At 42.5% G+C, this 27227-nt stretch overlaps 1 protein-coding gene across 1 annotated transcript; it reads right to left on the reverse strand.

Moving 5' to 3' along the window:
• Nucleotides 1–551: 551 nt before the first annotated feature.
• Nucleotides 552–27168, reverse strand: TMEM212 (transmembrane protein 212). Its single transcript, XM_073882117.1, is given in 6 exon segments — nt 552–617; nt 10144–10311; nt 10313–10468; nt 11442–11501; nt 20021–20192; nt 27041–27168. Coding segments are annotated over 6 exon segments (708 nt in total). The 3' UTR covers nt 552–593.
• Nucleotides 27169–27227: the final 59 nt, after the last annotated feature.

Genomic DNA, 27227 nt, shown 5'->3' on the forward strand with positions numbered 1-27227 from the left:
AGAGCCAAGAATTTAAATTTGATTAGAAGGGGAAGAAAGCAAGCATTTCTTGAGCAACTATCAAGTGCCAAGCCCATGTAAGGCTCTTACTAGTCATTACGCCATTTCATTTGGCAATGTGTGAGGTACGTGTTGTCTCTTAGGTGCAAAGAGGTTCAATATTGATTTGCTCAAGGCTGCTCAGATGGTAGGTGATGGAGGAAACAATTATACCTTAAACTGTCTGACTTCAAACGTACCGTGACATATCAAGTTCTCCATGTGTCATAAACAATGCTGAACGCAATGCTTCTTCAATAAGGCACCGTTCCGCAGTATGGAAATTCAAATCAACCTTTTCTCTGTTTCCCTGCCTCGAGATTCCATAACCACAGTAAATTCCCTCATGATGTGTGAATTGTTTTTAAATTTGAAATATTCCTGACATAGACATTTAGGTAAGATTTTAGCTATGGCTAGGAAGCCGTAAAAGTGACATCTAGTACTGCACCCCGCCTCTCTGCTAGTCTTTTGACCTCCACACTCCCAGTCCCACTTTTCTGCTCACCTTAGTCAGTCCATGTTCTTGGAGAGGAGCTGCACCCACATGAATGTCACGTAAAGGAGCTTGGCTGTATCTTGTGTGTTAAGGGGAGCCACAGAAGGATGTAATAAGATAATATTTATTACTTATACTATTAGCATAAGATAATAGTTATTCCTTATACTATTACTATTACTCTGCAGGGGAGTAATAAGAGCAGATTTGAACTTGAGAGAGCTCATTCTAGAGCCTCTGTGGAGGATACTTCTTAAGAAAGACAAGATTGAGCCTGGGCGGGTCAGTCGTTAAGCGTCTGGCTTCGGCTCAGGTCATGATCCCAGAGTCCTGGGATCGAGCCCCGCATCGGGCTCCCTGCTCAGTGAGAAGCCTGGATCTCCCTCTCCCACTCCCCCTGCTTGTGTTCCTTCTCTCGCTGTGTCTCTCTCTCTGTCAAATAAATAAATAAAATCTTTAAAAAAACAAAAAAACCAAAAAAAATAAGAAAGACAAGATTGGAAGCAAAGATGTATGAGTGAGAGAAGATGGAGGGCTGAATCAGGGCCACCCTGGGGGACAGAGAAAGGGGGACACAGTGAATAAATATTTAAGAGGTGCAGTTGCCAGGATATGGTGATCAACTCAGGTGTGAGGAGTCAAGGATGACTCTAGGTCTTAGGGTCATGAGCTTGTCCTGAGTGTCATGAGTGCTGGCAACTGAGCTGGAGGCACAGGAAGACGAGCAGGTGTTAAGGACAAGGAGATGATCAGCTCCATTATAAACAACTTGAGTTTGATGTGTCTGTGGGACACCCAGGAGAGTGTCCAGAAGATAGTCCGATGTAGAGCTCAATAGAGCAGGAGAAGGGACTGGGTTATAAATATGGAAGTGTGAGGTATCAGCCCAAAGGTGAAAACCGAGGCCACCAGACTTTAAGGAGTGAGCAGAGCAAAGGAGTCTTCAGATAGACTGAGGAGGAAAAGCCTTGGAGAAGGAAGAAAACCAAAGAAAATGGTGTGTGGAAGTCAAAGGGGGGAGGATTTCATGAAGAAAGTGGTCAATAGTTTCAAAGGCTGTGGAGAGGTCAAGGAAAACACAGATTGAAAAGATTCCATTGGGCTTGGCCACGTACAGGTCATTCATTGGCAATCTTTGTCATGGGAACATCAGTAGAAGAAAAGAAGAGATAAGTTGTTAAATATGGCCTCGATTGAAACTGTCTTATAGCCCATGCTCTTCGGCACAAGGTTTATCGTGAACTCAAAGCAAGGCTTCCTTTGTATCTGATGTGTGACCCTCTAAAGCTGTGGAGTGTCCTGTGGCAAGCTTCAGTACCTCACTGTCTAGAATCCCAGACAGGAATCCTCTTGATGCCTTCTATTAGGTTCTTTTTTTTTTTTTTTTTTTTTTAAAGATTTTGTTTATTTATTTGACAGAGAGAGAATGAGAGAGAGAGCACGAGAGGGAAGAGGGTCAGAGGGAGAAGCAGGCTCCCCGCCGAGCAGGGAGCCCGATGTGGGACTCGATCCCGGGACTCCAGGATCATGACCTGAGCCGAAGGTAGTTGCTTAACCAACTGAGCCACCCAGGCACCCCTTCTATTAGGTTCTTAACATGGCTTTTTATTAATGATGAGATGTGAAACTGAATTAACCCTAAGTGACGAGAGTGGGAGTCACAGATTAAATCCAATCACTCTGTCTTGTCTCTCATAGTCAAGAAACCCCTTTATATCTCCCTGGGCTCCTTCCTTGTCCCACATGCTAACTGCTACTAAATCTTGGTGATTCTACCTTTTTTTTTTTTTTTTTAAGATTTTATTTATTTATTTTTGCGAGAGAGAGAGAGAAAGAGCATGCGTGAGAGAGAGCATGAGTAGGGCGGAGGGGCAGAGGGAGAAGCAGACTCCCTGCCGAGCAGGGAGCCCGACGCGGGGCTCAATCCCAGGACCCTGGGATCATGACCTGAGCCGAAGGCAGACGCTTAACAATTGAGCCACCCAGGCGCCACTGATTCAACCTTTTAAATATCTCTCAAATGCACCACCTCTTCTCCATGCTCACTAACACTCTCTAATTCAAATTCCATTACTCCTCATCTAGGCTCTTGGTCCTCCTGGCCCAGGTGACATTTCCCTCAGTTCCTCTAAGTCAGTGGAGGACGAGACTATGTCTTGTTCATCCTTCTGTCTCTACCTTTAGTCCTTAGCACAATATCTGGCACATCATATATGCTCAATAAATGTTGAGAGGCAAGTATAAATAATGAATGTTGTATTTAGGGCTTTGGAGCCATATTCCTCAACCCATGACAAGGAGAAAGTCACATACTAGTGAATACAAGATACTCCTCTTGTCAAATAAGTCCTAATTACCATCCAGTACCTAGTAATTCTATTGCTTTCAGTAGCAGCTTTCTTTTTCTTTTTTTTATTTATCTATTTTTTTATAAAGATTTTATTAATTTATTTGACAGAGAGAGAGAGAGAGAGAGAGCACAAGCAATGGGAACGGCAGGCAGAGGGAGAAGCAGGCTCCCCGCCGAGCAGGGAGCCCGATGCAAGACTCGAACCCAGGACCCTGGGATCATGACCTGAGCCGAAGGCAGCCGCTTAACTGACTGGGCCACCCAGGCGCCCCAGCAGCTTTCTTTTTCATCCACGACACTAGGTTAGTTATATGAAATAAGAGAAAAAAAATTTGGAACAATGTTTTTGCATATAAATTGGAGTTTTAAGTTCCATACTTATTTAGAAATATAATGGTAAGTTCTGCAACAACACAGATGGATCTAGAGGGTGTAATGCTAAGGGAAATAAGTCAGTCAGAGAAAGACAAATACCATTCAATATAACTCATACGTTGGATTTAAGAAACAGAAGAGACAAACAAAAAAAGAGACAAATGAAAAAAACAGACCCTTAAACACAGAACAAACTGGTGGCTACCAGAGGGGGGATGGGGGGTGGGGAATGGGTGAGGTAGATAAAAGCGGTCAAGAGTACAAAAAGTACACTTTCTTGCTGAGCACTGAGAAATCTATAGAATTGTTGAATCATTATATCATACACCTAAAATTAATATAACTGTACGTTAATTATACTTGAATAATTAAAAAAGAAAGACAACCAATTCTGGTTGGTTTGATACGAGATTGAACTTTTTCTTCTTTTATTTTTTTAGAGAGAGTGCAAGTGGGGAAGAGCAAAGGGAGAAGGAGGAGAGAATCTTAAGCAGGTTCCACGCCCAATGCAGAGCTCTTCGTGGGGCTTGATCCCAAGACCCCGAGATCATGACGTGAGCCAAAATCAAAATTGGGATGCTTAACCGAATGAGTCACCCAGGCGCGCCGACAGATTGAATATTGAGCAAAGAAAGGTGTTTTTCTAAAGCGATTAAAGTGATCTATGTAACAACTCTCATGCCCGTCTTGCTTGAGTAATAGAGTTGGCATATATACTTCTTGAGCTAGCAGAGTAAAGGCAGTGTGACGGACCCCAGTGACACATTGGCATGGCTTAGGACAAGAAAAGAGCCACTCCTTGCTACAAACAGTCCTCTCTTCTAAATGTTAATCTTCTCCAGTGGAATAAAGTTTTACTTGAAAATCACAGACGGAGAGGCCCCTGGGTGGCTCAGTTGGTTAAGCATCTGACTTGGGCTCAGGTCATGACCCCAGGATCCTGGGATCGAGCCCTGCATTGGGCTCCCTGCTCAGTGAGGCATCTGCTTCTCCCTCACCCTCTGCCCTTCCCCCCTGCTTGTGCTCTCTCTCAAATAAATAAAATCTAAAAGAAAGAGAAGGAGGACAGAAGGAAGAAAGAACGAAAGTCACAGACTGAGACGGAGATGGAAAGGTCTTTGGATGCGCCTGGCCAAGCCCCGTAGTCTTTGAGATGAGGAAGCTCAAATCCACAACTACCGATGCGTGCAGGGGTGAGCCTCTGCCTTGTCCACAGCCCCTGACTTGTAGGGCCAGTCTGGGAGGGGAAGTGACCTTGTGTCATTCCTCACCTCTCCTGGCCTTCATTGTGTTTTACCCTAACTACTTCGTCTGTGTCTCTCTCTTCTTTCCTGGGGGAATGAACCCACTAACACCCAGTAACAGTCACCGCGTATTCTCCTGGTTAATTAATACAGAGCAAAGTGTCGAACCAACACTGTTACTTTCCTAAAGGGTTTTGTGTTCACATATTAGCACCATTATGGCCATTCTGAAATATTCACTAGTATTAATTCAGTTTTCTTTGTTGAAGCTGAATTTATATGATTATAGAGAATGGAGGCTTCTGATTTCTACTCAAGTTTCTGCCCTTTCACAAAGCCAAAATTTCTTGTGTGGTTTTTTTTTTTTTAAAGATTTTATTTATTTATTTGAGAGAGAGAGAGAGCACAGAGGAGGGGGAGAGGGAGAAGCAGACTCCTTGCTGAGCAGAGAACCCGTTGCGGGACTCGATCCCAGGACCCTAAGATCACGACCTGAGCTGAAGGCAGACTCTTAACCCACTGAGCCACCCAGGTGCCCCATAATAATACCATTTTAGATTAAAAGTAAGAAGCAAGGGGGAAAAAACCCCAGTAGGATATTTTATATTAAAAGATTAAACTGACTGAACGTCAAAAGGAAAACATGTTGATGTTCACAATGATTATAAAGTAAAACATGACAAAAAGCAGTTGCCCAGTTACCTTCTCACCTATTGCTTCTGCTCTGACAAAATATCAAGCTTATTTTCATACATCACAAAAGACACTTTGGTCTCATTTCCTCTATTCGTAAGTTGCTATCACCCGTGGTGTGGTCTCACTGATTAAATGAAATGAAAATATCCTGGAAAAAAAAATAGCTTCCATTTCTAATATGTGAGTTAATTTTTGTCTGTGAGAGACATAAGAAAGGCTGTCCACAAAAATGCATGCCTGTGCAAAACCACTTGGAGTCTGTAAAGCTGAAGAAACACTGTGAGGTGTGGGCGAGCAGGGAGGAGCCTGACCTCCAGACCCTTTGAGACTGGGAGAGAATCCTAACTCCGTCTGACCAACTCAACGTCGTCATCTGTGAAACGGGGCTGATGAGCTTTGCAAGGTTGTGAGGAAGGAAGGAGGTAAAGCACCTGACAAGTAGTAACTGCGCAATAAATAGCATCTACAATTACCCTGCTCCTGCCCAGGCTCATGTCACCACCATTATCATTCCAGATGACCTAATGAGATAAAGGGAATGCTAATGCCCTGAATTGCAATTATTTTCCTAGATTCTGAGTTTCCTGTTGACCACTTCGAAGAGACCACATAAAGGAACTGGTGAGGAAGAAATACAGTGGATTCTGACTGTTGTGTGGTCCTGCTTGAGGTTTACTTGAATCTCCCCGAGGGGATTTAGTTCCCAGAAGCACTGGAGAGAACTTGCTAAAGCCCAACATGAGGTTTCAGACCTTTAGGATGAGAGTCATAGATGAATGTGTTTCAAAACACCTTTGTATTGCTAATGATACAGGGTATATCCGCTAGAAGATTTGGAGCCAGTGCATTTCTGCGTTTGTTTTTTGTTTGGAGGAAGAGCCTCATCCGCTGATAAATATTCTGTCCTCATATGTTTTTGAACTGTTTAAAGCATTTACCTCCATCTTTTATGGGAAGTAAATATTTCTCAATTCTTGAAAAAAAGAAAAGAAAGAAAACCACTGTATCACATGATAAGGGGGAAAATATTTTCTTTCCCCTTTCATAAAAAAAAAAAAAAAGCAAACCCCAAACATAACAATGAATAATGAAAGGAAAACAGATGGAGCCGGAGTCGTTCCATTCCGTGGAGGAGGGACAGAGTAGCTGCAGGGGACAGCTGTAGCGCGTCTGGTGTCCCAATTCTTTCCTTTCCCATCACTTTATTACTTACTGGACCAAGAATGTAGACAATTTCGGCTATGGTTGTTTTGCATTTTGCTTTCTCAACTTAATCCTATGTGGTGCTCTTTGCCCCCTGCACTGAGTCCTAAGCTGCCAAGGTCACTTCAGCGTGTTGCATGGAGCCGCGCGCGGGGGCCGGGGCGGGGGCTCATATTCCTTTTCCAGTTCCCTCTTTTTCCATCCTGGGCCAGGATGGAAACTTGGAAGGGCTCGCGGTCTTAGCTGGGGCTGCTATCACCAACTACCATAGGCTGGGCGGCTTAACCAACAAACATTTCTCACAGTTCTAGAGGCTGGAAGACCAAGATCAAGGTGTCAGCGGATCCAGCATCTGGTGAGAGCCCTCTTCCTATTTGGCAGATGGCCACCTTCTTGCTGTCTCCTTACACGGTGGAGAGAGACAACTCTGTCCTCCTCATCTTCTTATAAGGGCCTCATGGAAGCTAATCCCGTCATGGGAGCTCTGCCCTCCTGACCTCACTAAACCTAATTCTCTCCCAAAGGCCCTACCTCCTAATACTATCACAGTGGGGGTTAAGGAATTTTGCAGAGACACAAACATTCAGTCTGTAGCACTCATATACATTTTTTTAATCAAAATCATCACATCCTTTATGCCTCTTTCAAGCATTTCTCACCGTGATTTTGGTTGGGTACCAGCTGACTGCATGCTCACACACCAACACTGTGTGACCTTCAATGAGATGTTATCAGCTGTTAGTGTCTCCCTCCCAAATCCATATGTTAAAGCCCCAATCCCCACTGGGATGGTCTTTGGAGGTGAGTCATTTGGGAGATAATTAGGTTTAGATGCTGTCATGAGGATGAGTCCCCCATGATGGGATAAGTGTCCTTATAAGAAGAGCACAGAGATCTTCTCTGTCCAGGAGCAGGCACGGGAAGGGCCAAGTGAGCACACAGTGAGGTGACTGTCCAGAAACCAGGAAGAGAGGCCTCACCAAAGACCGACCATACTGGTACCTTGATCTTGGGCTTCTGGCCTCCAGCACTGAGAGAAATAAATGTGTTGGTTAAGCCATCACATCTATGGTATTTTGCTATAACAGCTTGAGCTGACTGGGATGCAAGATGACTCTAATTCTCCTAAAATGAAAAGACACAGAGAGCGGAGACATAATGAATGGTGATTCCTAAGGCAGTGTTTGATTTGTTTCTGGAAACATGTTTTTGAATTTACAGGAAAGTTCTTAGAAGTGAATATTTTCCATCATAATATAGACTATTACAGAGCTGAGGAAAAAAATGATTTTGTTCTATAATGCAATACAATTACAATTTCCTCCAAATCTTCCATCAAACTATCACTTTTTTCTTTTTTACAAATTTTCATAGCTCTTTAGTTTCCTGATAGGTGATGGGCATTAAGGAGGGCACTTGAAATACCGAGCACTGGGTGTTGTATGCAACTGATGAATCACTGAATTCTACCTCTGAAACTAATGATACAGTGTATGTTAACTAAATTGAATTTAAATAAAACATTTAAAAAATAAATAAAAAATAAAAATATTACTTATCTCTTTCAGCCTGAAGGGAACCTAACAATATAACAATACGGAAGCTCATTAAATGCAGAATCACCATGTAGAATTCTGTATCTTAACAAGTGATCTGCCATTTCTTCTAAGAAAGTTGTGCGTTTTCTAGAATTTTGACAAACAATACATTATTTCACTGCTGGAAATTGTGCCTCATGTAGCTATTTCTACATGGTAACATGGTAACAAAGGTTTTTTTTTTAAGATTTTATTTATTTGTTTTGAGAAAGAGAGAGAGAGAGAGAGAACACTAGTGGGGGAAGGGGCAGAGGCAGAGGGGGAGAGAGAATCTTAAGCAGACTCCATGTTGAGTGTGGAGCCTGATGTGGTGCTCTCTCCCACACCCATGAGATCATGAACTGAGCAGAAATCAAGAGTTAGACACGTAACCGACTGAACCACCAAGGTGCCCCACATAGTAACAAAGGTTTGTGCAAGCTACACGTGCTCCTTGGGGGCAGTGGTGTATTTATTAATACAAAAATTCATATCCCAATATGTCAGCCACTCATCCTTGCTAATGAAACATGATCTGCCACCATCATGGATTACATGGTTTCAAGTCATCCAAAAACGCTCACCAAAGATTTGCTGCTTATTAAATTTATCGAGAACCCTCACCCAAACTACTGTTGCATTTTACGCAGATGGGAAAACGGAGATTCTGCCCAGAAGTTACACTAAGAGAATCCTGTGCTAGGAAGAGAATTTTGACCAGAATCTCTTGGGGCATGTGTTAAAAATGCATATTCCCTGCCTTCAGCCCAGAGTTTCTGCCGTAAGAATGGGCCAGGATGGAAGCCAGACATATGGTTTAACAAGAACCATGGGTGATTCTGTTGACATTGATCCACTTTGAAAAACATGTTGTAGTTGTGTTGTGTCCTATACCTAGTTTAGTAATCACACACCAAGAAACTGCTCTGAGCAAGATGGGCAAAGGCAAAATTCTGAACTTGGAGAACTTTGCTCTGTTTTCAATTAATATTTTCTCTTTCCAGGCACTTTAGGTGGCCTCACTATTAGGTGTCCAAGAGGCTGACTTACCAAGCTCTGCAGATACTTTTTCATTCTTTTCTCTCTGCCTTCCATCCAATGTTAAATCTTGGGTGTCATGCCCAAGATGGCAGCCAGATGTCTGATTAGCTATCCATGCCAAGGGGTTATGGGTAGCTGATGCTTTAATGTGTGGTTTTCCTGGGTTTATGTTCCTTTTAACAAAGGGCTCTAGGGAGTTGGGATGGTCCCTGCCAGGGAGAAATCTCACATTCTAAACTTCTAGATGCACTGGCAGTACAGCAGCCTGCGAGCCTCAATTCTCAGGAGGCCTCCTTGCAAAATCAACCCTGTTCCTAAGAATGTACAGGATTTCCTTTGCAGACTTATGTAGGAGTTGAAGAGGACAAGTCTGACCACAAAAGTTATCGAGAGTGCCAAGTTCTTGTCTTTTGGCTTTGCTGATTTGTGTTGATAGGATCAAACTGGAAAAAAAATTGGCTAACATAACCCAAATTCACCTGACCTTAATATAATACTAACTTGAATCATAACGCCAGTATAAGAGTTTGTTGTGGGAAATATCTCTTTCCAGGAGGAGGCTGTGCAACTCACAATGGAGTGCTACCCAGTATCAGACATAGGAATTTGGAATCAGAAATCACTCCCAGTGGTTCTGTTCTAACCCTCCTGGAGGCCAGAACCATACATCTTGATGATCTAGAGGAAGAGAGAGGGTACAAGGTGGGTGACAAGAGGGCCCAGGATATATCTGGTCTGTTAAGAGAAATAGCTCCGGGTTCTGAATCTGGCCCTACTACTCATTAACCGTGTGACCTTGGGCAAGTTTCATAAACTCTTTAGCCTCAGTCTACTATCTGTAAAATGGGAAGAACATTGAGAGTAAACATTCTGTTCATATTTCTATTACTATCATATTATCAATATTATTCTTAGCCATCTGGGAAAAAGTTAGAAAGCTAAATTTGATGTTGGTATATATCAGCCTCTGCTGGGGCAGAAGTAAAAAGGGTGGGAAAATTTTGGTTATAGGAAACACAGTGATAAATAAGAGAGGCAGATTAAGTACTGATATGGCAGACTTCCAGTTTTAGCATTCAGGATGGAAGAAGAATGGGTTCCTCCTTTCTGGAAACTTACATGTAAGTGTCTCTTCCAGAGAAGTCCTGCAGAAAGCTTGATGAACACAGTCAGGGACACACAGAGCATGGCAAATCTCAGGCACAGGTGGAAGGCTTGAAGTGTCAGGTGGTACTCTTCATAGTGTGGTGGGTCCACACGAGCTGATGGGAAGTTTGCATATGGAAAAAGGAAGGGCAACGGCATAACCAAGGTAATTGGTCCCTGCTATCCCTGAAAATGAGTAGAAGCAATATGGGCCAAGGAGAGCAGATTCCAAGGCTACTGCAAAATGAAGTGGACATCGCATCATGCTCAGGATCACAAAGGTGAAACTAGTTTCCCACTGAAAATAAAGCAAAAACAAATTGTTACTTTGGGAACTGAATTCTTCAAAAGTTTCTCAGCAATACGAAGAAAGAAGATGTCAGGTATTAATCTCTTTTACTGGGAAGCTAAGGAGAAATGCATTACAACTTTCTCTTTTAGGCCATTTTGTTCTCCTCTTGAATCTACAATATGGGGGAATAACATATCAGCTAACTGGGCCAAAATTGAAATGAATTCCATTCAGCAAACATGTGTTTGTTTTTCTTCTATCACATGTTGACAGCCAGTCTGGGGTGGGAAAAACAAACATGAGTACACAGAATCCTTGGCTTGTCCTAGCACCTTGCTAATCAGGGCATGGTCTACGGACCAGCAGCACTGACATCCCCAGAGGTTTGTTAGAAATGTAGAATCTCACAGGTCACCCAGATCTACTGAATCAGACTTTGCGTTTTAACTAGATTCCCAGGTGATTCACACGTACATTAAAGTTTGAGCCATGGGAAAATCTATGATCAGGTCAAGGTAGTCTTTCTATACCATGGGATTACTTGGCTCACACTATTGATATGCAAGATATCATAGACTTTTCACCCTTTTTTGGGGTGGGGGAGAAGTAACAGAGACATTGGAAGGAGATCCCAAACTGAGCAGTTGAGTCTTTAAAATACATGCTTAAAAACAGAGGAGCCTATAGATCCATTTATTCAAAATGAAATTCAGGAGCATTAATGTCGGTTGTGTTGTCTCCAAACTGGAACACTTATTTACAATAATCACAGGAGCTTGTAGAAAATGTTTGGAGAAGAAATCAGATCAAAATTATTCATTTAAAACCTAGTTTATTACTGAAATCCATCAGACTAAGGCATCAATCAGACAGAATTCGATGACAATTGGAAATCAAGTTCTCTATGTTCCATCCTGAACTTGTAGAGATTTGACCTTCAAACCTATTCAACCATCCTACTCGATGTCTATATATTTACCAGGTATCTCTTGGTCCACTCTTTGTGAGCCAACAGCGGAAGTATACCAGTCGTGATGGCCTGTGAGAGGGAAATGGAAAAATAACATCCGTGATAGAATGTACCTCTGGAAAAAATTCAATCTGTCTCACAGTTTGACAACTTCATTATGAGCTAGAAAGAACAGCAAATGGCTAAATGGATTTATGACTCAGATCTCCTCCTCATCTGGGATGACAATGAGGCCAAGAAGCCATCAGTGTCACACAGACATGATTCATACAAGCTCATTTTTTGATTTTCTGTGTTGCCTTTGCCATCACAATTATAACCTTCACTAGTAAGGTAAGTTGTCACTAGCGTAAAAGCTTGGCTTTATAACCCTTGCCGTATGTTTTATTTTGATTCATTGTCTACCGTTCATCTTTCTCACAAATTGCTAAAATTACAAATGGGAGGAACCGGAAAGGAAACATGTCACAGAACCCTGAAATCCTGCCCAGCAACGGCGTTATCTTTTACTTTCTGCTTTTCTTTTGAGATTATGCAGCCTCAGCCTGCTGGTGGGATGCAAATATGCGATTCCTGTTTCTCAAGTAACAAAGATTATAATTAGAGCGAATGCGTGGTGGGACGTTAATCGTTCTGGGTGCAGTGGCGTCCAGCTTTTCAAGAGCTTTTTTTTTTTTTTTTTTAAGTCTCCTTTGAGGGAAAAAGACCCAAAGTGCAGAATGAAAATAGTTAAAGAGGGAATGGTGTCACCAGAACTGAGCAATATATATTGAAAAAAAAAAATTCTGGGCTCATCTTTAACTCAGCTCCGAGTCTGATGAAGGAGACCTTTGTGGTCACTGAGCCTGGAAACCACTTATTCCTGACCCATAAATCATTTGTTCCTGGTCAAGGAATGTCTTGAGGTTGAGAGAGAAAACCAGAAAGAGTTGTGCCTGAAACAAGATATAGAATGAGGGCAGGACTAAAAGTAGTTACAAATTAGGTTTTTGGCAGAGAAATAAATATGACTGTATGTATAGTATCAATAAATTCGAGGGGAAAAAAATCAGTTGCTACCAATTTGGTTTTGGGGTATGTTGCTTTTGTAGCTTCTGTGGACAGCCTGGGTTTTTTGTTGTTGTTGTTGGAGGGGGTGTTTGGTATTTTTGTTTTGTTTTGTCTTTTTGAGATCCAGCTTTTCATTTTCCTGGCATATTTTATTTTGAATGTCCGACTTAGAGAATTTGGGGGGGCGGGGAGAAGCACACACGTGTATGCTCACACAGAACTTCTCGTGTAGCTAAGTCTGAAATTCCAGACATGGCATTGCCATACCATAAAACTCCAGTGGATAAAAACAGAACCATCTGTAGTCAAAGGAGGTTGGCTTGATTCTGCAAGAGGAAAGTTTCCAAGGGACACTGTGGAGGTTGAGCCAGCGTCAATAGCACAACAAAACAGGAGAATTATTAAGAGCAATTGAGCACTGATGCTGAGCCTGGGGCCGGTCTTTGCCTTCAGAGGCAAGGCCCTCTTGATCGACACGTCACTCCTCTGAGAGAGAAACACTGGACCAAACAAGAGAAAAGCAAAAGAGACACTCCTCTGCTGGTGTAACTCCAAGTAGATAGCTGGCATTATTAGATGCTTAGATTCCAGGTTGCCTTAACTACTTTAGCCCGAACTGTTGCTTTCCTTTCAAAAGTTGAAAAATGCTGCAGGATTGCAGTGGCCTGTTATTTCTGTTGTAGCTGCCAGCTTGAATTTTGCTTTGTTTACACAAAACTTTGAAAAGATCTTTCATGGAGTAGGCTGGTGTATGAATGCCATTCAGTAACTTGTGAAATCCACCCTGTGGACGGTGGTGGCTCAGGAGCAAGCACACCCATCTTTCCTGGTGCTCCCCCGCCTCCCCCGCCCAGTGCCTGTGAGCCAGAGGGCGAGGTGTCCCCTGAGTCACAGCCTCCCTCTTCTTGCTTTCTTCTCTTTTTCTAAAAAGATTTATGTATGTATGTATTTATTTATTTGAGAGAGAGAGAGCACACAAACACGTGAGCGGGGGTGGGGGGAGGGTGGACAGAGGGAGAGAGAGTCTCCAGCAGACTCCCTGCTGAACGCGGAGCCCGGATGCTGGGCTCCATATTACCACCTTGAGAACATGACCTGAGCCCAGAACCAAGAGTGTGACAGTCAACTGACTGAGACACCCAGGCACCCTCTTTTCTTTTTAAAAACATTATACTTAGGGAGAGGGAAAAGAATGTAAAAGGAAGAGTTTTGCGGGTAGGGAAGAGAAGTCAAGTGGGAAAAGGAAACGGGAGAGGCAGTGTCTGAGAGACAAGAGCTGGGTACAGCGGGGCACCCAGGTTTCAGGAAGGACCAGGAGGAGGTGCTTGGAAGGAAGGAAGGCCCTCCGCCTGCACTCTCCTCCCACAGCTCTTTCTGACAGGCTAGCTTTCTGCTCCATGGGGCAGTTCCTAGGACTTGACTTGGGTTTTGCAAGAGAAGCTGCTAACACTCTAATTGCATGGGATAATTGTGAGCCCTCCCTCTGAATCTTTAAATTGCCCACGTAAAGGATGCTGTTCCCAGAAGCAGATGAATTGAAGGAAGCGGGGAGCAGTCACAACAGAAATAGAAACTTGTAGAGGAATAATTTTAATATGCCCTAATTTATTCACTTACAAACATCTATTGTGGGTCTACTACGATCGAGGGATGTGATAGGCACTGTGCAGACAGCATCATAACAATTAACATTTACTGAGCACTTACTGTATGCCAAGCACGACACTAAACACTTGACATGTGTTAACTCATTTAATCCTTACAATGATGGCGATCTCCTCCTCCTACCTCCTAAACGAGGCACAGAGAGGCTAAATTGGATGAGCAAGCTCACCAAGTAATAATTATAGATATAATGGTTCCAACTTCCATTGGAATTTACAGTCCGGATGTGAAAGAAATGCACTTAGAAGAACGTCCACCAAATGCGGCAAGAAGAGTGAGTGCTTTCCGTGCGACAAGAGGCCAGTGACAAGATACCACTTCTGGGGGAAGGATTGCTGATGAAAGCACCATGGGGGAAACAGGAGCCGAAGCAGGTTTGGAGGCTGGGTGTGATTTCAGCGGGAGATGATGGCAGAGGGAAGAGCAGTCTGGGCAGCTCAAGTAACATGTGCAAAGATGGGAACATAGCAGCCAAGCTTGGGCGGACAGTGAGACAGGCGCCCAGATGGGGGGCAGGGCTGGTTCTGGGCACAAACGAGTAGGAAATCAGGCTTGAAAGCCACATGAGGCCAGGTTGAGAAGGGCCTGGAAATTCAGGCTAACATATCTGAACTTTGTTTGGACAATGAAGCAACACTGAAGGTTCTTGAAGAAGGAGCCTGACTGACGCAGCGGAGGTTTAGAAAGATGAGCCTGTTGTCATGTGCATGTTGGGTGGGGATGCAGGGGGGCCTAGGTGTCTTTGTAGGAACTTGGTCTTCAAACTGGAAACAAATTTTTTTCTTTACTATTATTTTTTTCAAGATTTTACCTTTTTAAAAGTAATCTCTACACCCAACGTGGGACTTGAACCTACAACCTGAGATCAAGAGTCGCTCACTCCATCCACTGAGCCAGCCAGGTGCCCCCCAAACTATTTTTTAAACCTCTATCCATAGCAAGAAATATATTTTGCATCGTGGCCAAGTTAAATTTTATATCTAACCAAAATCATAATACCGTTATTATGTGTGATACACCGATTCTCTTCTATTCTGTTATTCTATTCTATTCTATTCTATTCTATTCTATTCTATTCTATTCTATTCTATTCTATTCTATTCTATTCTATTCTATCCATGTTTTATAAATGCTGCTAGCTACCCAATAGATTGATTTTATAACTCATTAATGAATGGGTTCCCACAGTTTAGCTATTGAAGTTATCAAGGCATAAGACCTGGGTGGGGGTGGAAAGTGATAAGGAGTTGAGCGGGGGTGGTTCACAGTGAGAACGAGAGGAAAGCATGCACAGGGATATGCTTCACAGGAAAAATAAAAGTTAGCTGGCAATGAACTGGATGCGGTGGGGTAGGAGTGGGGCTGAGGGTAGGTTGGTTTAGGGCACTATTGCCCAGAGCACAGTCCTAGGACCAGCAGCATTGTCATCCCTTGGAAACTTGTGAGACAGGCAGAGTCTCAGGCCTCATCCCAGATTTACTGAATCAGAGTATACATTCTGACAAGATCCCCAGGTGATTCATATGCACATTATAGTTTGAGAAGCACTAGTTTGGAGGGAAGGATTGAGTCAAAAGTCACTCTAGGGTTTGAAATTGGGTTCAGAACCAGGAAAGTCAGGAGAAGAAATCATTGCTTTTGGTGGTGATATGATTTTGGGGGGAGAAGCCGAGCTTAAAGAAGCTTAGGCTATCTAGGGGCACCTGGGTGGCTCAGTTGGTTAAGCGTCCGCCTTCAGCTCAGGTCATGATCTCAGGATCCTAGGATCGAGCCCCCTGTCAGGCTCCCTGCTCAGCGGGGAGTCTGCTTCTCCCTCTCCCTCTGCCCCCCACCTCTCTCTCTCAAGTAAATAAACAAACATCTTTAAAAATAATAATAAAAAAAAAAGAAATTTAGGCTATCCACATGGAAAATTGGCCATCAGGTGTTTGGCAATCACAGGACTGTTGAAGCTGTAAGAGGCTCGAGTGTTGGTATAATCAAGTCCCTTCTGTGACTGAGCAGGGCACTGGGGCCTTTCTCCCAAGTTCCTGTCTCCAGGCAGGATTCTGGGTGCAGCGCTGCTGCCTGCCATTAACTAAGTCACCAGAGTTGCCAAGACACGTTCTCCAGGATTCAAGTAGAGCTCAGTCCTTAAGGCACTGAATCTCCTTGCTGCATACTTTCTAGCAGCTGATGCCTTTAAATAACCTAGTTCAGAAATTGTAGGAAATCTGCTTATCATGTTGCTGTCAGAAGAGAGCTAGGAGAGTCTGAGGACCAATATTTGCGAAGAATTTAGAAAGTCTGGAATGAAAGCACTGAACAAATACAAAGTACTATATCACCTGTAAAAATCTATCTTTTATAAGTCTCAAAAGGGATATGGAGTCTTTTGTAAAAGGAAATATCAATATGATTGAAATGTACAAATTGTCTTTCCACCAGAGGAAGATTCATTCTGCAGGCAACTTAAGAAGTGACTGGTAGGGGCGCCTGGGTGGCTCAGTTGGTTAAGCGTCTGACTCTTGATTTTGGCTCAGGTTATGATCTCAGGGCTGTGAGATGGAGCATCGGCCCTGAGCTCAGCGGGGTGTCTGCTTGGGATTCTCTCTCTCTCTCCCTCTGCCCTGCCCTCCATGCCCCTCTCCCTCTCTCAAATAAATAAACAAATCTTTAAAAACAAAACAAAACAAACAAACAAACAAAAGTGGCTGGTAGAGAGGGCTGTGGAATGAGTCAGAGACCTTTTGAAGTTGACCCCGATCAGATAGAACTGTTGGTTCGCTAGGAAACTCACCAGAAAAAGAAAAAAAAAATCACATTGTTCCACACTTAGACATCATTGAAAGAGAGAGCATTCTTATTGCTTTCCTTCTCCTGAGGATTTTTTTCCTGCTTTAGTATAAATACCAGCTTGACTTTTAGTCCTTGCAACCTAATCAGAGTTCAATGGTGTGAAAAATTTTGTGCCACCAGAACATGGGACTCATTCACTTATTCAACCATGTTTATTGAACAATATTTATTGAACACTTAGTATGTGACTCACTCTGTTCCGAGTGCTACAGGTAGAGCAGTAAACAAAAAGAAAAAAAAATCCCCACCCTTGTATAATATATACTTTTTTGGGAGGGGTATAAACAAACAATAAATAAGTACATTATATAGTATATTAGATGGTAATAAGGACCATGGGGAAAAGAATAGAACAGGGAATGAGAAATTGGGGATCTCTCTGTGGGGGAGATTTATAATTTTATTATTTTATAAATAATATAAATAAATTATAAATATTTTATAAATTTTATAAATTATAAATTTATAAAATTTATAATTTTAAATAGGGTAATGAGGGTAATGAAGGAAGGCATCAAAGAGAAAGTGACATGTCTTCAAAGAATTAAAGGAAGTTAGGGAACAAGCCATGTGTGGGAAGAGGCTTCAGGCAGAGAATAGACAGTGCAAAGGCCCTGAGGCAAATAAAAAACCTTGGAATATTTGAACACAACAAGGAGCCATGTGATGGCTAAGGAAATGGAATGAGTGAAGGGAAGGGTGGTAGAGATGAGGTCCCGGCAGGTAATAGGATGGGGGAACTCAGCTGCTCATCAGGGAATGGAATGGGAAAGTGAGCGGATGGCAAGAGATTAGGAAGGAAGGGTTGGACAGAGCTTGGGCACTGATGGGATTGAGGACAAGTGGCCCCCAAGTATGCGACTTTGGCATATTGATTATTTTGAATTAAAGTTATTTAGGAAACAACAGGTGCAAGAAGAACACTGACTCTCCTCTGTCCCCCTGAAAGCAGGAAATGAATTCCCCATGTGAAGGGTACCCTCCCTGCGCTGGAGGGTAGAAATTTTCCTCCCTCACAGCACAAACGAAAGGCATGGTATTAACCAGCATGTGTGTAGAGCTTTAAAACTGGTGATGCCCTTTATTGTACAAGCTTTGTTCAATTTGGTCATTCTCACTGAGCATCTTACGGTCAGATAGTGTCGCACGGACTCTCTTTACCTGCAAAATCCCTCATGTTCTAGGTAAAAGCAATGAAGAACTAGCTGAGGGAGGGTCCTGCTCTTGGCCATATGCCAAAAATGTCAGACTCAGGACTTAAACGTAGGCTCCATCTCCCCAGTCTTATCTTTTGGATTCCAATTCCCCATGCTGTCAATCTCGGAATCAAATAGCCACCAAGTATCTGTGCACCACGGCCACAGATCTTGTCATTTCTCTGGGTCTAACTGATAAAACAGATCTTGGTGTAGAACAAACCTATATTCAATAATTTTTGATCCTAATCAAATCTCAGTATCTGTTGGATGTTCTATGATAGACAGCAGGGATAGACAAAGAATTTAGAAAAAGGGATGCTGAATTGGACCAGAATTGTGGTTTTGTTAAACTTTGGGTCAGTTCTGAAATCAGAACTAAAAAAATTAATGGAATAGAAAATATCAGACTTCGTTTCACACAGAAGGCTAAATATTGTTTTGTGAAACTTTTGTTATATAGATTTAGTTATATATATATATATACCAAACTCTATCTATTTAGCTAGAGAGAATTATAGGGATGTATTTATGTACATTCTTGGTACTGATATAAAATGTTTTTCCTACTCTTTGCATTCCAGTAGATGTTTAATAAATATTTCTTTGAATGAACGTATGGCTTCAGGCAGGAGTTGGGGTAAAGAGCAGATGGGCAAGCCTGGGGAGGTAGATGTAAAAGAATGTATTAGAAAAGAAAAGAAAAAAAGAAAAACACCATCCCACACTTTCCTCCTTCAGTTCCACATTCCCACCATTCTGTTTTCTCCCATCTACTCACCGTCCTTGAACCCCACTAGATGAAGTTTTTTAAAAATTGAGACCTTGTTTGTTTGTCTGTGTACCATTGTAACTCAAGCATGCAGTAGAGTATCAGTACATATTTATTTAATAAGTAGATTAAAATGATATGGTCTAGGGTCTTACTTTTAGGTGATAACCCAGTAAAAGCTGAATTTTTTTTTAAGACTTAAAATGTTGCCTCTCTCAAGAGTGGCTACGTTTTAATAGAAAACTCCTAAAGATCAAAAGACCTTTAAATTTGAAATTCTCTAGAGTCCAATGGTGAATGTAAGGCATCACAGGAAGCAATGAGAGAAGGATTTATTGCAAGCCTCTGTAACTCCCCTTAAGCCATACCACCATGGAAGACATTGATTCGCAAGGCTAGATGTGTTCATTTCTTTGACCCAGAGAGCTGCGGTACCAGGCCAACCCTTCATTTGTGCAGTGAATCATTCAGTCAGCAGACAGGGAGCACCTACTTGGTGCCGACTTGTACTTGGCCCGCGCACCCTTTCCTCATGAACTGTGACATTCGAGAGGTACATCACCCAGCTTCTTGAATGACTTTCAGTTCACACAGTTGCATGCAAGGACAAATGTGGGAGAACTGAGATTTGGGGCTTGCAAATCTTGGATCATGTCGACACACCTCAGTGTTTCCAGTGCAAGCATTAGTCTGAAAATTATTTTTGTTCCCCATTTTTCACATTATTTTTTATGGTTTATATTTTTTTTCTAAATTCAAATTTCACAAGAGAGATTCCAGTTTCTCAGAATACCAGGGTGAGAAGATTAAAATAGCTTTTTAAGAATTTCTTGAACAGCATTTCATTATAGTACAAATGATGGTATATGTGATAAAATGATATTCAGAAAGATCCTACATTTAAGAGTCAACTAATGGAAATCAACGTTCTATGGTAAATTCTAGTTTCTGTAGAATTTGGACTTCTCTGTATTGTTGGAAAACCTAAAAAGGACATGTATTCTTTTTCTTCTTTCCCTCCCTTCTTTCCTTGTTCTCTCAATATATGTAATAAAATATTTTCCTACCAAAGCTCTGTTCCAGATGGGACAAGCAATCCAGACACTCCGTCCGGTGAACCAAAGCTTGTAAGAAGAGACAGGGGAGAAAGCGAAAACTCCAGAGAATACACTGAGAACCCCCAGGAAAAGGAGAATTCAGCCAGCAGCCTCGTATAGGCGCTGCGTTTTCCTCTGTGACCTGGGTCCTCAATCTCAAAGATGTTTTGTTACCAAAACATGAGGGTATGTCAGGCCTCGGTAAACAGAAGTTTCTTAGAGACAGTAGCCATGACACATGTGGACTGTTGATCTACTTGGAAACAAGCTTCTGTTTGTTTCACCAAAGATAATAACATGTAATGAAATAATCCTTCGCATAAATTTGATACAATGAATTCTAATACTAGTTTACTAAGAGAGAGAGAGTGAGTGAGTGAGAGAGAGAGAGGAGAGAGAGAGAGAGAGAAATCATTCCTTGTTTTGGATTACTGCCTCCATTCCCTTCATTCTGCCCTGTCGTGGGGAGTGCCCACTTCCTGGCTTAATCAGATTCAAAGGCTTGCTGACTGAGCTAATTGTTTCTCAACTCAACCTGCCTAGTGGTTCCAGCATAAAGCCAACATCCTTTGTGCACAATAGATCCACATTCCCAGCACAATTTCCCACAAAACAAAGTAAAAATAAGCACCCCGATCACTTTTCATTACATCTAATTTAAATGATTTAGAGCAAAAACAAGACCTCTCCCCATCTTTCAAAGTTCAATTCTACTACAATTATTTTTTAATTTTTGGTAAAGATTTTTGACATGGTTTCATTCCCAAAGAAGCATAGGCTTCATTATGGAGTTCTGTCTTGTTTTCACGAGACCAGCTTTACCTTATTTTACTACTAATTCAATCATCAAGTAGAGGACAAAGATGGAAGTGTATGCAGTTTTAAAATAAACTTCGAGGAGTAATTTATTAGTTGAATAAAATACGGATCTCCAATCATTCTTGAATCATAATTCAAATTTTAGATGTTGGGCTTATGTACATTTAAGCAACTGTCAAAGTTTATTTCTTAATTCCTCATGCATTTGAGAAAGGGATACGTATTTGCTTTTGACTATTAGGACATGTTTTTCTCTACTAAGATAAGATCTTGAAAACACAGACCACTTTCTGAAGCTACCTGAATAATTTTCCTGTTCAATATTAATGCCTTTCCCTTAAATAAGATGATGAAAAAATAATTTTTTGGATGGAAATGCAGTGGTTTAGAACATGGATTTTGGCATGAGACTGAGCTAGGATCCATTATCTGCCAGGGATGTGTCCTTGGGCAAGGGCAAGTTACTTACCTTTCTAGGTCTGTTTCTTCATATGGGAATAAAATTAGTGTTTATCTCACCAGGTGGTGATTGAGAAAACGAAATGAGGCAATCCATGTAAAATGCTCAGCACCAAGCCCTGCATAGCGAAGAAGCTTCCTCCTTTCCCTATCATTACACTGGGCGGTCCATCTTTGAAGTTCTTTCAGCAAAGCACAGAGGCACTGTGGTTGCTACTGCTTTTATGCATCATCTTATCGCATCTTACTGTCTCTTACGCAGCTCCCAAAGGACCCTTCCATGTCCCATGAGGAGGGAAGCTGCTCTCAGAACCTCTGCTTTTTTTTCTTTCTGTCTTTCTGCCTTTAATAGCCATTCCACCGGGTGACCCCGATTTTGAAGCCATTGCTTTGCTGGATATACAGGACCCAGGAAAGCAGCTCAAGCGTTCTGCTATAGCCATTATTTCCCATCTCCTCTCAACACTGTGGGAGTATATTCTCTCTCTCTCTTTCTTCCTCATGCCACTAGGTAGGTTCCACGAGGGTAGAGGCCTTGCGAGTCTTATGCATCCCCTAGATGTAATAAGACGTTGCTGCCAACACCTAGACTTGGGTCTGGCCCAGAGTAGATACTTAACACACATTTGTTGAATTCATGAATGACTACTCCAGACTTTCCAGCTGGGCACTTGCGGCCCCGAGGGTCTGCCCCCACCCAGAGCTATGTGTGTCCAGCACGCCGCTGTGTGCCAATGTTAGTGTGTCCCCTCGTGACAGAGGGAAAGGGTCTGGGCTGCAGAAAGACTTGTTTGTGTTAGTATTTGGTTTGGGCTGTTTTGACTTTTTCCTTCACTTTTATCTCAAGGTTATAGCTACGTGACATGTCAATATACTGTGGGTCAGATCACTCTCCTCTGTTTGCATGTTTGGAAAATAAAGACTGTTGAAATACTCGTGTTAAACAGTACAAAGATGGCAAACACAAGAGAATATTTTTTTTGCTTTAATCTGGGGGGGGCTCTTTTAGTGCTTGTAACACTGACAGGCTAACCCTGACGCTGCCGGGGTGACTTATAAACTGGAGTGTATTCATGATTAGAAGCGTCCTTGCCTCTTAATGTAACGAAGAGAAGGGACAGAGGTAGAGCTAGGGATTTCTCGGTGGATGTTTTACCAGCCGCCCCTTCCCCGCAGGAATCTGTCCACGCTCATTTCTTTAAAGCATAGAGATTTTCAGGGAGGGCAGCTACTGGGAAAGAAGAGAAAATATAATTCTGCTTCTGACCAGGGCTTCCTCTCAGCTCAGCCATGTCATCTGTGTTCCCCAGTGTCCACAGCCAGCAAGGCTCACAGAGGCCCTGCCCCCTCCTGCCCACGTCCAGGGCCCCTGGCCCCTCCAGGGCTCTCTGCTTCCCCTTCAGCACTGCTGGAAGGTACGTCTGCAATCCTCTGTGAAGGTGGTGGAGTCAAGGTGTTTGCTGGCTGCTTTGCAGACCCTACCTTCCTTCTTACCCAAGGAGGTCCAGCAATCTTTGCTCAGGAAAGAATGGCAGAAGTTGCACCAAACTCTTCAATCCATCTTTGCCATGAAAGAAAGAAAGAAAGAGAGAAAGAAAGAAAGAAAGAAGGAAAGAAAGAAAGAAGGAAAGAAAGAAAGAAAGAGAGAAAGAAAAGAAAGAAAGAAAGAAAGAAAGAAAGAAAGAAAGAAAGAAAGAAAGAAAGAAAGAAAAAAGAAAGAAGAGAAAGAAATGTAATCTAGACCCCCCAAAAGAGATGGAATATGTCAGTGATGCTGACTGAGGGAGAGAAGCTGATTTGGACACTCTCTACCTCTTTATTTTATTTATTTATTTATTTATTTTTAAAAGATTTTATTTATTTGTTTGACACGCAGAGAGAGAGAGAGAGAGAGAGCACAAGTAGGCAGAGCGGCAGGCAGAGGGAGAGGGAGAAGCAGGCTCCCTGCTGAGCAGGGAGCCCGATGCGGAACTCGGTCCCAGGACCCCAGGATCATGACCAGAGCCAAAGGCAGCCGTTTAACTGACTGAGCCACCCAAGCGACCCTCTGTACCTCTTTAGATATGTTCCTTTACATGTGAGCCCTGGAAATAGCTTTGCATGTGTTACAGCCTCAGGTTTGTTTGTTTGTTTTTTAAGTAGGTTTCAAAGTTCCAGAAGAGGTCTGTTTTTGCCAAGATGAAAGAGAATGGAGCTCTAAACATGAGATGAAATGAAAATGCTTTATTGTCCTAGCAGCTTCAGGTGACTCGCTTCATTTGTTTACATAGTATAGAGACGTAGCTCCTGTAGCAGAAAGATCATGAACTTTGACATCAGAAAGACCCAGGTTTAGGACTAAGGATTCCATCTAAGACATACAAAAGGAATGAAAAATTAGAATATTAACACTCTGCTAACCCCAGTGTAGTAACCGATTCAAGCACAACGGAAAATGATAGCTCTACAATGGAAGATATGGCAGTCACCACCTGAACCAAATGATCAGACTTGATATCACCAACACCAGGACAAAGGGACATCACTGCCTCCTGATATGATATAAGGAAAGCACACACCATCATGTGCATAGTGTTTTTGGCAAACATGTTTAGCCTGAATCTAATCATAAAGAAACAATCTGACAAATTCAGATTACAGGTACACTTTAAAAAGCATTAGCCTGGACTCCTCAAAAATTGTCCATGTCACGAAAGATAATAAAATATTGCTGAGATATTTGGGGAAATTTAAATATGGGTTTTATGGGGCACCGGGGTGCCTCAGTCGGTGGATCATCCTACTCTTGATTTGGGCTCAGGTCATGATCTTAGGGCTTGGGATCGAGCCGCGCATCGGGTTCTGTGCTCAGCTCAGAGTCCGCTGGAGAGTCTCTCTCTCCCTCTGCCCCTCCAACTGCTCTCTCTCTCTCTCTCAATAAATAAAGTCTTTAAAAAAATAATAAAATAAAAATAAATATGGATTTTATAGTAGATAATTGTGTATCAATGCTGAGTGTCTTGGGAGTATGAATGACATGATAATTATATAAGAGAATGTCTTATTGGTGAAACTAGTTAAGTTAGTGTTCTTTATTTTTTTTAACTTTTCTATAGATCTGAAAATTTTAAATTAAAATGTGAGAGAACAAAAGGAAAAACAATACCTTTGCGAACTGCATAAAATGAAAGGTCTTTTACGCAGACACACAGCCACGCTGGCTCAATAATCCCCGAGAATATTGACGCCTGTGGGTCACAGGAAAAGCTGCTCTGTCCCCTCTTTAGCATCAACATGACACCTGTCTTTCTCGAACAGGGACGATGCAACAGGTACGTTAGGTTACACTGTGAAGGTGAACCACTCTTGCAGACACATTGATGGGTATCGTTTGTATACGCTTTTGTCTTTCCAGCTATTCCAATTTCTTTACTGGTTTAAAAACCTTTCTAAAGCTCCTTCATAATGCACATTTCCTTCTGCTTTTTACTAGCCGTTTGACTTCAACTTTGAGTGAACCCTCTCTTCTCATAATGGCTTGGGGTTTAAGGAGAGCAAAGTTCAATTTTTATCATCCCCAACTGGGAATTGTCAAATTTAAAGCCTTCCAATCTGCAAGATGTTTGGACCCAAAGCGAGATTTGTGCATCAACTTGTCCTTACCTAGTTTAGACATTATCTGCCTTTTGTGTATCTGACCGTCAGATGTGTTTTGCAATCATCTGGAATTTCTCAGAATTTTCCCATGTTTTGGCAAAGCAAAACAACTTCAGTGTGTCACCAGCAAACGTGTGCAGCTCCTTGTCAGTTTGCCCTCCCAAGCCCTGCAGCTGCAAGGAAATGCTCTTACTGGCAGACTTGACCTCACCAGGCAGCCTCCCACAGGCTACTGTGGGGACTGTCTGTCTTTTGGGAAGGCTGCTCCTATCTTGTTTAATCACGGACTAGAAGGGCCGCAGATAGAAGTGAGATCGTGACAGCAGCTAAGACTGATCAGTGCTCTGGCCACCAAGGAGTGGGGGAAGACACTAAGAAAACAGGAAGAGAGAAACAGTGGGGGTGTCCGGGGAAGAGAGGAGGAGAGAAGACGGAGAGGAAAGAAGAACAACAAGAGAGGAGTCAGAACGTAGAGAAAAACATTCCTGAAGCCAAAAACAGCTTCTTGCGTCACTCACAGATCCAAAGCCTGGGTCCGGACAGAGTTGATTCCGGGACAGAGGAGCAGTGGAAGCCACGGGCCACTCGTGTACATTTTACAAAAGATACTTGTAGGGCGGACAAAAGAGAAATAAGTAGAGGGAAAGGGCAAAAAACAAAGCAAAACAAAACAAAAGGGGATGAGAAAGAAGGAAGTCTAAGTATCCTGAAATGTTCTCAGGTTATGCTTGTTTTTAAGTTGCTTCTAGGGACAAACATTTAAATCCCCTTAAACAGGAAATGTATATTCATTTAGTTCCTTCTCTTAGCATTTTTGGAAAGGAAAGAACCAAACGGTTCAGTGAGAAACTAAGCATACTTTTGGATCCAAATATATCCACGTAAAAGGCACAAGAGAGGCGGGAATTGTGGGGATGGGTTCACTAAAGCCCTCTACAGTTGTCATTATTTTTTCCATTTTACAAATGACAAAGCTGAAGTTCTAAGGCGTAAATAGTGAAGGTGATACAGCTAATCAGCATTGAATCCTGGTTTTGAACCTACAAATGCTTGACTCCGAAGTCTGTAATTTTTGTTTTCCACTACCAGATCAGGACATAGGTGTACTACACCTTTTAAAACATGTATGCATAGGGCGCCTGGGTGGCTCAGTTGGTTAAGCAACTGTCTTCGGCTCAGGTCATGATCCTGGAGTCCCGGGATCGAGTCCTGCATCGGGCTCCCAGCTCAGCAGTGAGTCTACTTCTCCCTCTGACCCTCTTCCCTCTCGTGCTCTCTGTCTCTCATTCTCTCTCTCTCAAATAAATAAATAAAATCTTAAAATAAATAAATAAAACATGTATGCATAGATGAAGATTGATCCATGGCCTATACCAAATAGGGCTGTACTCAAACCCAGGACATAATAGGAATGGAGACGATGCTGCATGTGCACAAAGGAGACAGTTTTTAGAACTGCTGATTCTACTCCCAGTTGGAGAGAGAGACAGAGACAGAGAGATATTCCTCACCCTTTCTTTTTTATAAAATTAGGACAAACGGGAGAACCACAGCCAAAGTTTCATTCCTATGTATTGAAGGAAACCTCTGGACTTTCTATCTAGAGCATTGCTGGTCTAGTTTTCCATTTCTCAGTGCTCCATGTGTGCGCTCTCGCCCTTCGTGTGGAGATGGACTATCACGGTTATTGCATGCATTGTTCCCGCATGGCTGGCCGAAGGGGCATAGGCTAAAACAAATGAGTAAGATGAGGGGCAGTGTAATGCAGTAGGAAGAGACTCTGGCTGTGTGACCTCGAGTAAATCAAAATCTCTCATAATCTCGGTGTCCTTCTCAGCGACATGTGGAGGTTAGACTAGATAATTTCGCAGATTCCTTCCATATCTTAGATTCCGTGCCTTGAAATAAATCCCCAAGGAGCTAAAGTGCCTGCATGGCCAAAATGCCTGTCCCCCAGAAGCCTTTATCAGTAAGAGTGTTATCTCCTGGAGGACTGGGAACCACCATCTGGATCCACTGCTGGCTGCTAGAAGCAATGGAAACAAAGTCTGCACTGTACATGGTCTGTTGGCCAACCGGATTCCTGCGGGAGAGATTTCGTGTAGAGTTCCTCCACGGAGGCCTCCCTTTGCCCTCCTGGCACACAAATAGGCAGCCGGGAAGCCAGCATCCACCAGCTGGGAGCCGGCGTCCACCAGCCACATAGTCAACAGCCTTTGAGTAACAAATTGGTGATCTCAGCCCAGCTCTGGTGACTGTGTCA

This window comes from Callorhinus ursinus, unplaced genomic scaffold, assembly GCF_003265705.2.
Source record: "Callorhinus ursinus isolate GAN/ISIS: 27379988/994484 unplaced genomic scaffold, GSC_fseal_2.0 scaffold1, whole genome shotgun sequence".
In the NCBI taxonomy this organism is placed as follows: Eukaryota; Metazoa; Chordata; class Mammalia; order Carnivora; family Otariidae; genus Callorhinus; species Callorhinus ursinus.